This window comes from Coptis chinensis, chromosome 9 (genome assembly GCF_015680905.1).
Source record: "Coptis chinensis isolate HL-2020 chromosome 9, ASM1568090v1, whole genome shotgun sequence".
NCBI lineage: Eukaryota > Viridiplantae > Streptophyta > Magnoliopsida > Ranunculales > Ranunculaceae > Coptis > Coptis chinensis.
The window spans coordinates 60,440,614-60,457,570 of NC_141464.1; the positions used below are offsets into that span (position 1 = coordinate 60,440,614).

The 16,957-nt window shown below is 37.8% G+C and overlaps 3 protein-coding genes and 1 pseudogene across 7 annotated transcripts; 2 read left to right on the forward strand and 2 right to left on the reverse strand.

The window, feature by feature from the left end:
- The first annotated feature begins 490 nt into the window (after positions 1-490).
- On the forward strand, positions 491-4,986 carry LOC147477088 (putative F-box/FBD/LRR-repeat protein At1g78760). 3 transcript variants are annotated; one of them, XR_015209106.1, is made up of 5 exons: positions 494-1,947; positions 2,742-2,906; positions 3,012-3,056; positions 4,127-4,256; positions 4,344-4,986. XR_015209106.1 is itself a non-coding variant. In XM_086584498.1 (4 exons), the coding sequence occupies exons 1-4, from the start codon at positions 988-990 to the stop codon at positions 4,119-4,121; spliced, it is 1,236 nt and encodes a 411-aa protein (XP_086440624.1). In that variant the 5' UTR covers positions 491-987; the 3' UTR covers positions 4,122-4,206. The 3 variants fall into 3 exon arrangements, 2 of the variants coding, with proteins under 2 accessions (XP_086440624.1, XP_086440623.1); XM_086584498.1 differs by lacking the exon at positions 4,344-4,986 and having other exon boundaries at positions 491-1,947; positions 4,056-4,206; XM_086584497.1 differs by lacking the exons at positions 4,127-4,256; positions 4,344-4,986 and adding an exon at positions 3,476-3,950 and having other exon boundaries at positions 499-1,947.
- A 554-nt stretch (positions 4,987-5,540) lies between these two features.
- On the forward strand, positions 5,541-8,933 carry LOC147477089 (F-box/FBD/LRR-repeat protein At1g51370-like). The gene is made up of 5 exons (XM_086582473.1): positions 5,541-5,760; positions 5,859-6,925; positions 7,676-7,840; positions 7,946-7,990; positions 8,397-8,933. Exons 2-5 carry the CDS (start codon positions 6,215-6,217, stop codon positions 8,682-8,684), a joined length of 1,209 nt encoding a protein of 402 aa, XP_086438599.1. The 5' UTR covers positions 5,541-5,760; positions 5,859-6,214; the 3' UTR covers positions 8,685-8,933.
- Positions 8,934-10,217: 1,284 nt separating this feature from the next.
- On the reverse strand, positions 10,218-13,362 carry LOC147477090 (F-box/FBD/LRR-repeat protein At1g51370-like). 2 transcript variants are annotated; one of them, XM_086582471.1, is made up of 4 exons: positions 13,211-13,362; positions 11,350-12,383; positions 10,911-11,081; positions 10,218-10,833 (listed from the first exon to the last, which is right to left on the reverse strand). In XM_086582471.1, exons 1-4 carry the CDS (start codon positions 13,353-13,355, stop codon positions 10,552-10,554), a joined length of 1,632 nt encoding a protein of 543 aa, XP_086438597.1. In that variant the 5' UTR covers positions 13,356-13,362; the 3' UTR covers positions 10,218-10,551. The 2 variants fall into 2 exon arrangements, with proteins under 2 accessions (XP_086438597.1, XP_086438598.1); XM_086582472.1 differs by having other exon boundaries at positions 13,176-13,348.
- Positions 13,363-13,416: 54 nt separating this feature from the next.
- LOC147477091 (subtilisin-like protease SBT3 pseudogene) lies at positions 13,417-15,851 on the reverse strand (annotated as a pseudogene). The gene has a single exon (XR_015207631.1). The product of XR_015207631.1 is annotated as a subtilisin-like protease SBT3 pseudogene (transcript).
- Positions 15,852-16,957: the final 1,106 nt, after the last annotated feature.

A 16,957-nucleotide genomic window follows, 5' to 3' on the forward strand; every position in this document is an offset into this window, starting at 1 on the left:
GAACCCGACCCGATTCCCACCCCATGCGTAACATGATAAATAATCCGTGAGCGGAGCGAACATTTTGGGAGAGGGGGGGTTATGCAGACAAAAACCAACTTGGTTGGTTTCGCCCCGTCTTCTCCTCATCTCTTCCCTTCTACGCTTTTTCTCTTTCTCTCTCTCACTCTCCCTTTTCCTCTCCCTCTCCGGGACACTCTAAATCTCCACTCCTCCTTCTCCATCTCCACTCCTCCATCTTTCTCTCCCACCGCTCATCCCCACCGCTTAGCAAGATACTAGTCCGTGAGCCGGAGCGAACATTTTTTGAGAAGGGGGTGTTATCTTGGACAAAACCAACTTGGTTGGTTTCTGTCTGTCTGTCTTCATCTATTCCCTTCTGTTTTTTCTCTTCGTCTCTTTCACTCTTCATTTTCCTCTCCCTCTCCAGACACTTTAAATCTCCACTCCTCCTTCTCCATTTCCACTCCTCCATCTTCCTCTCCCACTCCGCTCACCCCCACTGCTTAGCAGTATACTAGTAGATTTTTAATATAAAAATTAGTTATTGGTGAATGATTTTTACATAGGTGGATTAGAACCTTCTCTACATTCTCCTTATATGATTTCAATTCGATTTTCTATTGATTGATTATTAGTTTAATTTAAATTCATCACTTTTCATTAGTATGTTTAAAAAAAAAATCCAAAATAAAGTTAGAAATTTCGAATGAGAGTGTTTTCGATGAAATCGGATTGGATTGCATTTTCAGTATCGGAATTTCTGATACCGGAACAAAATATCAGTCTACTTTCCCTCAATGAAAAAAACAATGCAAAGCCCAACAGGCCAAAATCATCTTGTAAACGATTGATTTTACCTAAAAAGAAAGGTAATTTTGTTACTTGCTGGGAAATTTTACTTCTGCAGTCAAAGTATAAACTGTCCCCATGTCAGGTATTAATTGACTACCTGGTATTTTACTATTTTTCGTTTACTTGTTAGACATGGAAGCAAGCGAGGAGGATAGATTAAGCTATTTAGATAGTAGCATACTTCATCGCATTTTCTCTTTAGTTGATATGAAGCATGCAGTGCAATGCAGTGCTTTATCTAGTAGATGGAGATATTTTTGGACTACTCTACCCATACTCAATATAAGTTATAGAATATTTTCCGATCTTATAAAGAAGAAAATGGATTGGAAAGAAGGTCCGTTTGTGGAATTTGTAGACCAAGTATTTCTTCTTCATTGCAAGTCTAGTATACAACGATTCCGTCTTTGTTATGATATGGGATTTGTTGAAGCAGAGAATCACTTTTATTCATGGATACGTGCTTTAATACGACGTAATGTGCAAGAGCTTGAGCTTGATATCAAAACTCCGTTTTACTCAACAAAATCAAATCACTTGCCATTCTGCCTATTTACTAGTGAATCTTTGGTGGTGTTGAAGGCGAAGCTTGGTCACTTGAGATATACATTGGCATTACCCAATAAGATTTATTTACCTGCTCTCAAAACTTTATGTCTTCAAGAAGTTTGTTTTAAGGATGACAACTTAACGAGTAATTTCCTCTCAAGTTGTCCTGTTCTGGAATCGTTGATAATAGTGGATAGTGAACTTGCGGAGCTGAATAATCTTGTTATATCTGGTTCTGAACTTAAGCACTTGGTAATCGAGACTTACTCGTATGATGGTGAACGTCGTGAGCCAGTTTATTGTAAGATCAAGATATATGCTCCGAAACTTTTGTCATTCAGGTGTAAAGATTACATGGGAAAAGATTATTCATTTGAAAGCCTTCCTGGCCTTGTCAATGTAGACATTGATATGGAAGTAGAAAGCTTATACAGGTATCACCGTGTAGAGTTTCCTGCAGAAGAGTATGTTAAGCGTATGATAAGATATCTGAGAGAGCTTTGCCATGTGAAATCTCTTACACTTGCTGCTTGGTTCCTTCAGGTATGCTCCCTTTAGTCTAGTACAAATAACACATGAATATGAAGTGATGATTGATACAAACCTGTAACTTTGTTTTTGTTGTAATTTACCACTACACGTCTTATACTGTAAATCTGCAGTCACGCGCCTGCTACCGTAGCACTTTGTTTGACCCATTATTTCTGTCACTGCCTCTTATTTCTGTACTTAAGACACTTATGATATGCAGAAGAAAGATTCAAAAGCAAATTATGATGAATTACTTCATATATTGGCCATTGAGTGGTTTGAGTTGTGGCCAAATCTTTCCAGAAGTGCACTCTATGGCCATCGAATGGAGGCCAAACTCAGTCAAGTAGCTGCAATTCCTGTAGTGGCAGCATAATTTGAATTTTGATTGGATCTGAGACATCTTTAATGGCCAAAGGTCCTGCACCATCATCAAACACATAAATGCTTAATAACGTTTTCACAGATTCCACTTTACCCAACAAAGTTTTCTTAGACTTTCATATATACCGAGCACAAAACCAGATGCAAGTTGGTTCGAATTGAATCTTGATTTTGATTTTCTGTGGGGCAGAGACAAAAGCTTCTGTTATCCCCTGTTGTCAAAGACCCTCCAGTGTACGGTCTGTCCTTCTTTATTATAAATCTAGATTACTAAGAGTTGTGTTATTAGCTGTTTTCAAGGTTTCTTTGGGTTTATCCACGACGTATTGGTCCAATTGATGCATCATCGGAGATGTGCAAGCAAGCTGCATAATTTTGACATAATTTAATCGGAGTTATAATATTTTCTTTTGTTGTGCCAGATTGTGTCTACACCCCCTGCTGCATTGGAAAGCCTATCGATGCAGTTTCTTAACTTGAGGTACATTAAATTGGACACATGGCTCTCCAGAGATTGCATCCATGCAATAATATGCCTGCTCAACATGTCTCCTAATGTGGAAACTCTTGCTGTAGAAGTAAATAAGGTAAAGCCCAAACACTTGTATTAGTATATTATACAATTTTTGGACCTATAGTTTGCAGCTCAGTTGTCTGACCAACATATCTTAACCCGTGCTCATTTTACCTAGAAATGTACCTTTGCGTGGCGTCATATTTACTCACATTACGGAGAGGTAATCATCTAACACTGCAAGTTTTTATGCAATTTGATTTTTTAAATTTATTAAGGCTGCGTTTAAAACAAATTCTGAATAGTTGCATCTCCTTGGTAGTTTTATTTTGTTTATATTCACTTTGCTCTGTCCTAAGGTCCTATCAAAATGTCCTCCAAACTCCATGTTCGTGAAGGTTGAAACTCTCCTTCATTCCATTGAGAAATCTCAACTCTTAAAAACACGTAGTCAAGGGGCGGACTATAGTACGTAGAGGATGCAGACTGGGTGATATTAAATATGTACTAAGATTCTCAAAGTAATATTAACTCTAAGTCATTGGTTGCAAATGTAGCTTAAGAGACTTGGAAGGCATTAGAATTGCGAAGTTATAACTGTTTATTCTTTTTTCCCTTGTTTTTTTGGCTAATATTATCTAGGAAATGCCAATGCTCAATTCGGACAAGATAGAAGAGTACCAGGATACAGGGTTAGCGTTACAGACCATGCATCACCTGAAGGTGATTGAGATTCAAGGTGTCCTTGAAAGCATAAATGGACTAAAACTCTTGGAAATTTTGCTCAAGAATGCTGTAGTCTTGAGGAAAATTCGTGTTTTAACACCCAAGGAAAATTTACCCGGTAGAGAGAGGAGACTGATGAAGCATAGTGACAAAATACTGGAACTTCCCCGAGCGTCATCAAGTATTGCATTCTTGTTTTTCTAGACCAAAGATAGTAGAATCTGCTGACATATTGAATTTATGTGATAATACATGAACCTGAGTTTTATTTTCCTCGTGCTCCCCAGTTATTAATACCACCTTAGTGCGTGTAATTAAATTCATACCGATGTACTGTACTTAAAAAATGCCTTTATATATTTCAATGTTGCACTTCAAATTTTGGGCATAACTACTGTACTCGCATGAATCTGGTTAAAATTGGTTTGATTGTGAGTAAGCAACTAGACACCTACATAAATCTTTTTCTACTGTAATTTAATTTATTGTTGATCAGGTTGTATCGTATGGTAATATGAAACTGCATTGTTTGATCTGGCTGTCCTTCGAAAAAATTCTCTAATGCAGCGATATTCAACACTCCAGCTCTAGTCACCCCTGTGTTCTCCTACATTTCTTCGTTCTCCCGGACATGCTTTTGGTTATGATCATCATATTATTCATTTCGAGAAAATGATGCATCAAACAAAACCTTAACGTAAGTCAAAAACCAGAAATTGAGTTCTGAAACACATTGCTGACGAGCACTTCACTTATTTTTTCTACTCCCTACTTTTGCATATAGATCCGCGCGTGTCTCGATACTAATCAACAATCATCAATAAATGGGTGGCATGGGCAGTTGTGCTCAGAGATGAAAGGGGGAGAGTTACGGCAGTAGCAAAAGGAAAGTCAGAATATAACACTATTGCTTTGGTGGAACTTCAAAGTGTGGAACAAGGTATGAAGTTAGCAATTGCAACATTAAGAAACTCCAGACACAAACAGATTCTCAAAATGTAATAGTTTTTATACATAAATCTGTTTTTCCATGGGAAGCGAACAAGATGATGAGAAGTATTAGAAGAATGGAGACAGAGATGGAGGAGTTTAGTATAGTCTACATTTACAGAAAAGCGTGACCAAACTAGCAAATTCTTTAGCTAGTACTATTCCTAATGAGGCATATGTAGATATTAGTATATACTCTTTTTCTAATGATGTAATGAAAATTATAGATGATGATGTAATAGGAAGAGCGAACAAACTAGCGTATTCTTTTGCTAGTACTATTCCTTATGAGGCATATGTAGATATTAGTATATACTCTTTTTCTAATGATGTAATGAAAATTATAGATGATGATGTAATAGGAAGAGAGTATGAGAGATTGTAGTCCAGTTCAAAAGCTTTTTATTATGAATAAAGGGGTAGGGCTCCGTTAACAACCTCGTTTGCTGATAAAAAATATATATAATAAAAAAAAATAATAATAATCCAATTTTGGCCGAGGGAAATGCAGCAACAATCCTAGTAGATAGGGGTATGTCAAACCCATCTCTCCCACCTTCTAGTCCTCTCCACCTCCTACATCTAATTAAAGAAAAGGTAATGTTTAATTAGACTTCAAAACCCTTGTAGTCTATCTAGTAACAAATAAAAAATAAAAATGGGTGCCATGGGCTTTTGGCCGAGGGAAATGTAGACAACCTAGCCCAGTAGCCCTATTGGAAACATAAATTGTTCCCGTCAGTTTGCTGTTGTTCCCGCTCCATTCATTTTACTTCCCGCCCTCGGCCGAAACCTCTGCACCTTCTAGTCCTCTATAGTTCTATGCAAAACCATCGGTTCCTACATCTAATTAAAGAAAAGGTAATGTTTAATTAGACTTCAAAATCTTAGAGGGTGTTTGGATCCTATTTATTTATTGCCAAAAAGTGTTTATTAGTGAAAAAATATTTTTTGAAAAAATAAATGTGTTTATTGAAAAACATCGAAAAACATAGTGCAAAATCTGTTTTGATAAAATAGCTTTTAAAAAAAATCACAACCAAACATGTTTATTGAAAAACTGTTTTTAGAATAAATACTTTTTCATAAAAATGTTTTTTAAGAAAAAATGAGAACCAAACACCCACTTAGGCTATCATCTAATTAAACCTAGGACGACAAGGGCGTGTTTGGTTTCTCACTGAAAAACTTTTGTTTGACGTTCAACCATAGTGCAAATTAATAAATTAATAAGTGTGTTATTACATTTCTTTTAATGATAAATGTATGGGTTGTTGTGATTGTGCTTTTCTAGTATGTCACTGATAAGTGGTACACTTTAGCATCTTCAGACAAGGAAGCAAGCGATTCTTCTTCAGACGAGGAAACAAGCGGTGAGATGATAATAATTTCAAGAAGGTTTATAGATCCTTACCCAGATTTGAGAGATAAAATAAGCTATATACATAATAGTATTCTTCATCGCATTTTCTCTTTACTTGATTTGAAGCATGCAGTGCAAAATGCAGTGTTTTATCTCATAGATGGAGATATTTTTGGACCACTCTTCCTATTCTCAACATTAATGCTCAAATATTTTGTGATCTTTTAAAGAAGAAAGTGAATTGGAGATGGAAGGAATGTCTATTTGTGGAATACGTGGACCAAGTACTTCTTCTCCATCGCATGTCTAGTATAGAGAGATTCCATCTTTGTTACAATGGGTGTTGTTGTGATGTAGCTACTCTTCGTTTTTATTCATGGATACGTGCTTTAGTACGACGTAATGTTCAAGAGCTTGATATTGACATTTCTACTTCGCGTTTACCTCCCTTGCCACTGTGCCTCTTCACTTGTGAATCTTTGACAGTATTGAAGTTGAATTTTGGATGTTGGCAATATCCATTGGTACTACCAGATTTGATATCTTTACCTGCTCTCAAGACTCTACATCTAAAGTCAATTCGTTTTAAGAATGATAACTTAACAAGTAATTTTCTCTCAAGCTGTCCTGTTCTTGAATTGTTGATTATAATGCATAGTGAACTTGCGGGGATGAATAATCTTACTATATATTGTTCTGAACTTAAGCACTTGGTAATTGAGACTTACTCGTATGATGGTGAACATGATGAGCCAGTTCATTGTAAGATCAAGATATATGCTCCGAAACTTGTGTCATTCAGGTGTAAAGATTACATGGGCAAAGATTATTCATTCGAGAGCCTTCCTTCTCTTGTCAATGTAGACATCGACATGGAAGTAGAAAGCTTATATAAGTATAAGAGAGATGATGGTATAGAGTTTCCTGCAGAAGAGTATGTTGAGCGAATTATAAGATATCTGAGAGAGATTCGCCACTTGAAATCTCTTACACTTGGCGCTTGGTTCCTTCAGGTATGCTCCCTTTAGTCTAAGTACAAAGAACACAAATGATTCTGAATTTCTAATTGATCAAACCTGTACTTTTGATTTTGTTATAATTTACCACAAAACCTCTTATACTCAATTTATAGCTGCGGTAAGGTCCCTACTCCCTAGTACCATGGCACTTCTTTTGGGCCCTCTTTTTTGTGACTACCTCTTATTGCTGTACTGAAGGGTGCACATGATGTAAAGAGAAAAGATTGAAGAGAAAATTGATTAATTGCTTTATACATGGGACAACCTGTCTTGCCAGAAGTCTCATTCTATTGTGGCATGGAGGCCAAACTCAGTACAAATAGCTACAGTTCTGGTCGTGGAAGCAGAGATTAAATGTGAAACGTCTTTTAATGGTGAGACGTCTTGCACCACCATCAAATACAAAGACGTGTAAAACCATTGTCATAGGTCCCACCTTACACGACAGAGCTTTCTTAAATGAAACTTAATTTGTCACTACCTTGGTTCACTTTCTGAGGGGTAGAGACAAAAGCTTCAGTTATCCCCTAATGTCAAAGACCCTCCCACATATGGCTTATCCTTACCCATTTTCTTTTATATCTAGATTACCAAGAGTTGTGTCATCAGATGTTTTCAAAGTTTTTGTTGGCTGTACATATGGACAATTGATCGAATTGATACATCCTTGGAGATGTGCAAGCATGCTTTGTGAGTTCGACATTATTTAATCAGATTTGTAATATTTTCCTTTTAATGTGCTAGATTATCTCTAAACCCCCTGCTGCATTGGAGAGTCTATCTATGCAGTTTCTTAGTTTGAGGTATATAAAGCTGAAAACGTGGCTCTCTGGAGATTGCATCCGTGCAATGAAAAGCCTGCTCAACATGTCTCCTAATGTTGAAACGCTTACTGTAGAAGTGAATAAGGTAAAGATCAACATACCCTGTTATATTTTCTAAAAATTTTGAGCCTACAATATGCAGCTCAATTGTCTCACCAACATACTTTAACCTTATGCTCATTTTAACTAGAAATGTACCATGAGGTGGCATCATATGAACAGACACTTCAGAGAGGTAATCATCTAACACTGCATGTTTACATTCAATTTGCATTTTAAGTGCATTAAGCCTGTGTTTAAGATGAGTTCTTGCATCTTCCCTGGCAGTTTTCTTTCATTTATGTCCTCTTTGCGTTGTTGTTAGGACCTATCAAAATGTTCTCCCCCTCCATGTTTGTGTAGGATGACAATCTCCTTCATTTCAGTGAGAATTCTCAAATCCTAAAAACAGTTAGTTGAGAGGCAGATTCCAGTAGGTAGAGGATGCAGACTCAGTGATATTAAAAATGAGCCAAGATTGTCGAAGTACTATTAACTCCTAATTGTTGGTTCCAAATGTAGCTTAAGAGATTTGGGAGACTTTAGAATTCTGAAGTTTTAACTTTTTTTTTTTTTAATTTTTTATGGGTTATATGATCTAGGAAATGCCAATTATCAATTCGTCAAAGATAGAAGAGTACCAGGATACAGGGTCACCACTGCAGACCATGCATCACCTCAAGGTGATTAAGATTCAAGGCATCTTAGGAAGCATAAATGGACTAAAACTTTTGGAAATTTTGCTCAAGAATGCTGTGGTCTTGAAGAAAATTCTTGTTCTTACACCCAAGGAACAATCACCCAATAGTCTGAGGAGACTGATCAAGCTTAGTGACGAAGTAGTGGAACTTCCCCGAGCATCATCAAGTATTGCAGTCTTGTTTTTATAGAACATTGGTAGAAGAATCTGCTGGCATATTGAACTTGTGATAATATATGACCATGAGTTTTCTTTTTCTCATCCTCCCCAGTTATTGCTTGTAACTAAGTTCATACCCATGTACCTTACGTAAAATATGCTTTCATTTCTTATCACGGTGAAAATTTTGAGCATGAATTACTTACATGCATCTTGGTAATTTGGCTTGTTTTTGTGAACAAGAAAACTAGACATCTACATAAATCTCTTTCTACTGCAATTTTGTTTGATCTTGATCGGTTGTTTTTTGAAACATTATTGTTTGATTTATTTGTTCTATGGAGAAAAAGAAAAAGGTCATTGTCCCCTGGCACCGTTCATGTATATACTTTGTCAGGTGACGTTTTAGTTTGTGTGAAGGCAACTGTGGAAGTAGGAAGTACTTTTTGGATGCCTTAAAATGGAACTTATTTTGGACCATTTCTTCAAGAATGACTGTTTGGACGATAAATACAACCTTATACTATAAGCCTAGCTAATCCATGAATCATTCTTCGCCACTGGACTTTGGCCTCAGAGTGAGGCCTCCCTAGGGGTTTTGCCACAGTACCAGGTGCCAGGATGCCCAAGATGCCATCAACTACCTTCCTCCCCACCACTAAGTGAGCTAACTTTTGTTCTGAATAAGAAAAGGAAATTACAGTTTACACATGTGAGAACCTTGGATGCCCAAGATGCCATCAACTACTCTTTTTTTTTCTCCCAAGTGAGCTAACTTTTGTATTTACACATGTGAAAACCTTGTGTAGGCACTCCAACAGTTATTGAAGAAGATACAGTGTCAAATAAAGTTGCATTGTAAATCTGTAAAAAGGGAGAATGTTGCTGCTACCCTATGCACGAACTACGCATAAAAGGGGACACGCATTTGTAACGGATGTGGTCACCCTTCATACATCAAACGTTTCTAGCTAGTATCTAGACCATCTTCTCATGTAGTCCCACGGTAGTAACCTAGTTAGGTTGTAACTTAGATCTAGTGTCCTGCCATCAACTACTAGTTGGAACATTTCAAACAAAAGTAGCTCTCTATCGCAAAGCACTTTTCAGATATTGAATTCAGTTCTTGCTTTTGATGCATGAATGACAAAAGATAACAAGACTCCAACTCGTCAAAATTAATAATCATCCTGAAAGTTTTATGGAAAGTCATATTTTGTAAGAGCAGTCCAGAACTTAAAGCTTCCAATTCATTTTTAACCCCGTCAAATATTTACTTATTAATACCAACAACGATGGGAACGGTGGAACTTTTCAAAAAAAAATCCCCTTCACCATGTCTCAATGTCAACCTTCAAAACTTGACCATCTTCCTGACAATAAACCTACAGTGGTAAACTAGAAATACGTCCATTTATGTTTGCAGGAAACTTACTAACTAGCATTTGTTATACACTGCTGCAACTCTTTCATATATAATGTAAATGATATAATCAGTTCCTGTCTAATCAGACGTAGTATCAAGGGGTAGTAAATCGTGCTGACCATAACAAGGAAGGAGCTATTGATCATATCCCATTCAATAAAAACCAAATGGGTATAAAATATATAAACATCTAACGTAATCAATTGGTCAACATCACAAGATGAAAAAGTAGAGATTAATTGCAAAGGTGCAGTTCTTCGTTGAAGAAGATGTGGTTTTAAGTTCAGTTACTCAGACAAGGATCTGTTCCTTACACAGCATAATTTCGAGTCTGTACTTCTGATTCTAAGCCATAAAATTCAATGAGATACAAAAACTCTTTCCAAAATAATGGGCATCGAACATTCAGTGCATGGTGGACCACTTAGCTGGGGAACTGGAAAATAGTCAAAATATTTCTGCTACTAAGGATTCAAATGAAAGTGATCACAGTATTTGACGACGCACGGGGATATTGTCGTAGCTTTTCGCTAAAGTCCATCAATCTTTGCTCTCTATCTGGTAATTGTTCCATAGAAGTGAAAACAACCACTTTTTCCAAGATCTCAGCATTCTTCAGCAAAATCTCCAAAATTTTCAGTTCATTTTTGCGGCCTTGGGATCCTTGAATCTCAACAAACTTAAGGTGATCCATACATTGCAGTGGAAACTCTGTATCCTGGTTCTCCCTTCTGTATGTAGAATTGACCATTTTCTAGATTTTAACATGAAGCTGACAGTTAGTATAAGGTATTGTGTTGAAGACAAACTAAGCTTCCAAGTAAAGATTACCTTAGTCACTTCTAAGATAAGAGTCTCTACATTTGGAGAGATGTGAAGCAAGCACAGTATTGCAGGGATGTGGTCTCTAGAAAGCCATGTTTTTAACTTCATATACCTCAAATTTTGAAATTGCACAGAGACAGAGAGACTTTTCTCTATACCAGGGTTGTTCGAGAAAACCTTCACATAAAAAACACAAATATGAGAAAATAAGTTTTAAACTAAACTCACGAGGAAAATTTATAATTAGGAATTTAGTAGACTCTAAACAATTCTAGCAGGTACTCTTGATAACTCAACAATGAAATACAAATAGGCAAATATGGGGAGTTCTGAAAACCTTAAAGTTGGTATTAGGACTGCTACTGGCATCTTAAAATAGATCTAAATTTCGCTGGTATAAAAGCTAAGCTCAAAAGACCTCCAATAAATAAGAGAGGGAACTTACCTCTATCAACCATGGTGACAATGTTAGAGATCTCACACTGCAAACAGATTTCAAGTATGTCAGCATATTTAGAGCATACTGTTTCTTCCTTTCTGTTTGAAGCCGTCCACCTCTTAACCAGCCACGTAAATCTTCTATACCCATGTCCATGCTAACATCAACAAGAGAGCAAGGCATCTCCAAGGTATAATGTCTATCCATATGATCTTTACACCTCAAAGCAACTAGTTTTGAAGCATGAATAATGATCTCACAATACGAAGAATCAACATCAAGTTCATCAGAACAATTTTCTATCACAATGTGCTTTAGATTAGGACCAATGATGAGGAAACTTTTCAACTTCACAAATTGACTGTTGATAATGACCAATGATTCAAGAACCGGACAATTGCTAAAGAGCTTATTAGCAAGTTCTTCACCAACAAAACAAACAGATTCAAGATGCAAAGTTTTGAGATTAGGTAAAGCGATATCACCAGGATAAAAGAACCAAGGACGTAATTTCAAAGGAACCTGAATTGATCCAAATTTCAACTTCAGTACTTTCAAAGGTTTACACTCAAAGAGACAAGATGGCAAGTGAAGGGAATAGAAAGTGGAGATGTTGATATTGAGTTCTTGAACATTACATTGAATGGAACCAAGAATCCATGAACAGAAACGGTGTGGCACCCGAAAATGCTCCTCATTATAGAATAGATGGAATGTACGTATATTACAAGAGCGATCGCGGTGGATAAATACCTGATCCACAAATTTTGTGAATATTTCATCCTTATTGTTCAAATGTTTATTCGTCGCTTCATAGTCTATAGTAGAGTTGAAGTTGAGATTAGAAAGACATGTCCAGAGATCTCTCCATCTTTTTGACAAAATGCTTGACCGAACGGCATACAATGTATCGAGTAAATCAAGGATTTTGTGAAGAATATTATCAGGTAAGCTGCTAAGTCTGTCTTCATTATTCTGTCCGGTATCATTCTTCTTCAACTTCTTCTTATGAGACATCTGACGATTGCTTTTTCCCATGGCTGAAAATAAAGAAATATAAAGATAATTATTGAAACAGTCAACATAACTAATCAAGTATAAACAATAGCAACTGCAATATAATGAGCGTGAGCAACACAGAGCTGTTGTTCTTTTAGGCGAGAAGCGTAAGATTAGAGATGACACCAACTTCATCTAGAGGCTGTTTGTTGTGGTGTTGAGCTTGATCAATAAGAATATGTTGTTAACAAAATTGTACTATATGCATGAAGGAAACATGCTCTCCTTAAATCTCATTAAACAAGGAACTGTTGACGTATTGACATATTGACATATGGACACAATTATCAACAAGGAAAATGTTAGCTGTCAGGAAGGTCTCTCCAAAAAAAATTAACGGTGCTGCCATTAGTATGATGTATCGTGTCCTGACCCTGAGGTGGTGCTGGAATAACAAGATATTACCAAAGAAACGGAGGATAAACACTTGGTGAACAATCAAGATAATAGTGGCAATCCACAACCATTTCAACAAAGACTAGTCGTCCACCTGTTCCGCTAAATCTTTAGATGTTGTTGTATTTGCACCACCTTTTTTAAACTTAATCAAGTAGCCCTAACCTTGACTTAACGAGAAAAAAATAAATTTCCAACAATTTTAGTTTTTAATCCACCAAAAATTATCAAACAGCAGTTGCAAATTCAGGCATTCATCACAAAATGAACCAACAATATCATACTCAACTGAAACCATGACTATTAAAAAAATAACAATCTCTCAAATATACAGACAATAACTCATATATAATATTTTTGCTAAGAATTCGGAATACCAAAGGAGTTAATATGAACGTTTTGAGAGCTTTACCAGAAAGTACGTGACTAATCAAACTATCGAAAGTCGAAACTGAAGAAGATGGATGGTTTTTTAGTCCACAACTAAATTTTGGAGGGAGTTTGTTGAGTGCCAAAGGAAGCCCGCCGCCAAAAACAACTTCACGAAATTTCGACATTTCGCAATATACGCTGAAAATTTAGGAATTGCCACGATATTTTATAGTAAACAAACACGTGTTTAATCATGCAGACAATTAACTTTTTTTTTTTTTTCCAATTCACTGTTAAAACTGACTAGCAATGGATGACACAAATTTGGCTTCAATGTTTGTTGTAAATGGTGGTTAATGCATTATTAGATTGTAATGGCTACTACTGGACTGGATACAACGTGGTTATGTTGATCAACCCACTTGAGGTAGCCATATATTGAACTCTGATCTTTTTGGTTTATCTCTACACTCACGACGAACCCTTGCTTTTGGCCTTTGCTGGTGAAGTTGAGAGTGTTGGGCTCAATGTTGATTCTCATTCCACTAGGGGACTCTGAAATTGCTCGATAGATGGAATTGTCATCTCCAACATTCGTGACAACCCTGGTGAAGTTCCTTACCATTGGGAAAGTAGTGACGTTTGAGGCAGTGACAACAAAAGAAGGGTAGTTTAGATCAGATGAGTTGTCTCGACAAGTCCAAAGGTTTTTCCTGATGACAGCACTCATCTGCTGATCTGTGTAACCAAGGTTGCATAGGAACTCAACATAATCTTTGAATCCAATATCATAGATGAGCCCAGGGTTCATAGCTTTATTGGGGTTTATATGGCCAGCCCCGAAGTCTAGAGGTGTAGCAGGCAATCCAGTCCATGAATCTCTTATTGTTGAGTGCGTGTTATCAGTAGCATCTGCGGTAGTCATGATTGCTGAACGAATTGCTGCAGGGCTCCAATCCCTGTAAACGGATTTTAGAAGTGCAGCTACTCCAGCCACATGAGGGGCCGCCATAGATGTACCTGAGTATAGTGCATAATCAGTCACCAAAGAATAGATTCCAACTTCCATGAACGGCTTATTTGGGGCTACAGCAGCCAGCACATCCTGTCCTGGAGCTAGGATATCCGGTTTCAGAACACCTGGGCTAATTGGGTCTGGCCCTCGTGAAGAGAAATACGCAGCCTGAGGTGCAGGTTTGATACCTAATTTTGTTGTCACAAATTTCATTTCCTTCACCATTGAACTATTTGTGGCCATCGCATAGTTCCTCACTAGAGAACCGCCGCTCTTTTCCAAAACCAGGCTAGGCATAGAATAGTCCTCCGGGTCCAGAATCAATTTATCAGTTAAAAATATACCAGCCAGTGCTCCGGCTCTCTTAACCTCAGATATTTTTGAATAAACGTCACCTTCAGGATTGTTGTCACACAAAACCACCTTGCCTGTGACTTCAATTGGATCCAAAGAAGAGCGCTCACAGTTTGCTTTGTTTGTGTTGTTTTTTCCATAGTACAAAGGTGTGTTGGTGATGTAAACGCTTTCAGGGAAGTAGGATATTCCTTCAAGAGTAAGACCGTTGGCCAGGGTCAATGTTCCCAAGAAACTTCGGTCAACAGTGCCTGCCCCAACTGTTATTATCCATGGAGCTCCGTTGTGTGTTGAGTTGTGGCTGGGGCCATCATTACCAGCTGCACATACTACGACAATACCTTTCTCAATCGCTGAAAGTGAAGCGATAGCAATGACATCATTAAAATATGGGGTCTGATCGAAGCCCAAAGATAAAGACATGATATCAACACCATCTGCAATTGCTTGGTCCATTCCAGCAAGTACATCAGTTGCTGCACTCTTTGCAGTGTCTTGGCCCCAAAGGACTTTGTACATGGCAAGGCGTGCGCCTGGGGCGACTCCTCTTGATGTTCCCTTGGCATATCCGAAATGTCCTGCAGTGATTACAGAGTTACCGGCAGCTGTTGAGGATGTGTGTGTTCCATGTCCTTCAAAGTCTCTTGGCGAGTCATAATCAAAGTCCTTGGATATGTTTATACCCCCAGCCTGGAGTCCTTTGCTGAAGGACCGTGCCCCTATGAGCTTGAAGTTGCAATTGGAAGGGCTGAATGCTGTTCCATTTTCACAGACACCTTTCCATCTCTCTGGCACTGGTGTCATTCCTCTGTCATTGAAACTACTGCTCTCTGGCCAAATGCCAGTGTCAAGTAATCCGATAATCACATCTTTACCATATGAAGCTGCAGGCCATAAACCAGAACTGTGTTTTAAGCCAAGGAACTTGGGGGTGTGAGTGGTGAATAGTTTTCCATATGACTCACGGTATGTGGCACGATGACCTGGTAGTTTCTCCAACTCGGATAGCTGAGATGGTGTTAGCCTCGCACTAAAGCCATGCATAACATGGTTGTAGGAGTAGAGTAATGTCTCTTCCTTGTAGGTATCTTGCATTGATGAGAGTGATGCCAATATGTATCGATGCCATGATTCATGTGTTGAGAAGGATGCTGGCTTGTTTGAGTGGTCCATGTGGACGATGTAAGTTTGGGCCTCTTCGGAGGTTGACATAGCTGTATTGCTTGCCACTAGTGCTAGAAATAGCCATAGATAGTTTGAGAAGAGGTTGGAGATCCCCTTCATCAAATTCTTCATGAGTTCGAAGATTGATTATGAGCAGAGAGAGAACTAACTTCTTTAAGTAGTATAACTAGACCGTATGTACGACAAAAAATTCTGACATTAATTCACGTCGCCCATTGTTTAAATCGTTCTATTTCAAATATTACAATTGGCGATTTTTTCCATAATGAAGTTTGATGCAAGGACAAGTATGTGTACATTAGTAACAAGTATTTGCCTTGACCCACCCCATCGGTCGAAATAATATAGACAAAATATATATGGACGACAAGATTAAGACAGGATATACAGCAAGCACATTCAATAGTTTAGTGTGTTCTGGCCTGCTACTGATTAAATGATTAAGGGTTAACTAGTACTCCCCTCCTACTAAATTACTAAATGAGCCAATTAGGATTTTCCCCACTAGATGGCCAATTAGGATTTCCCCCCTAAACACACGGTAAATTTGGATTGACCGTTAAATTTCAAGTCAAGCAACTGAAAATGACACAAATGCTCTTATTGTTTTCAAAAAAAAAATATTCAATTTTAATTAGGTGGGGGCAATTGTGTCATTTTCAGCCATTTGACTTAAAAGTTAACAGTCAAACCAAGTTGACCGTGTGTTTGGGGAGACCCTAATTGGCCATCTAGTGGGGGGAAATCCTAATTGGCTCATCTAGTAAGGGGGTAATACTAGTTAACCCAATGATTAATTATCTTGTTTCTGTTTCAGTCCATCCTATTGTCTATGCCAGTGCCGGCCCTGATGTAAAGCGAGCCAAGTCGCCGCTTTCGGCCCCCAAGTCAGTATCAAATTTAAGGGCCACATTATACTCGACCACAAAAGCCCACAAAAGAGAAGTTTATTAAAAAAAAAAAAAAAAAAAAAAAAAAAACCTATTTGCTTAGAGGTGCGGTCAGCACTGATCCATCCTTTGTCAGGGGCCTTGCTTGCAAGCGTGTTGAAAAGGTTGTGACTTTGATAGACCGTTTAACTATATTAGATGATCCACAGTATGAGTTAGCTCTCTTACGTGCTTGTGCTGGGATCTCTAAGTTGGTATTTGCGATTCGTACTTGTCCACCATCCCTTTTTAGAGAGGCAGCTAAGACTTTTGATCGGCATCTCCGCAGTGTTCTCCGGTATTG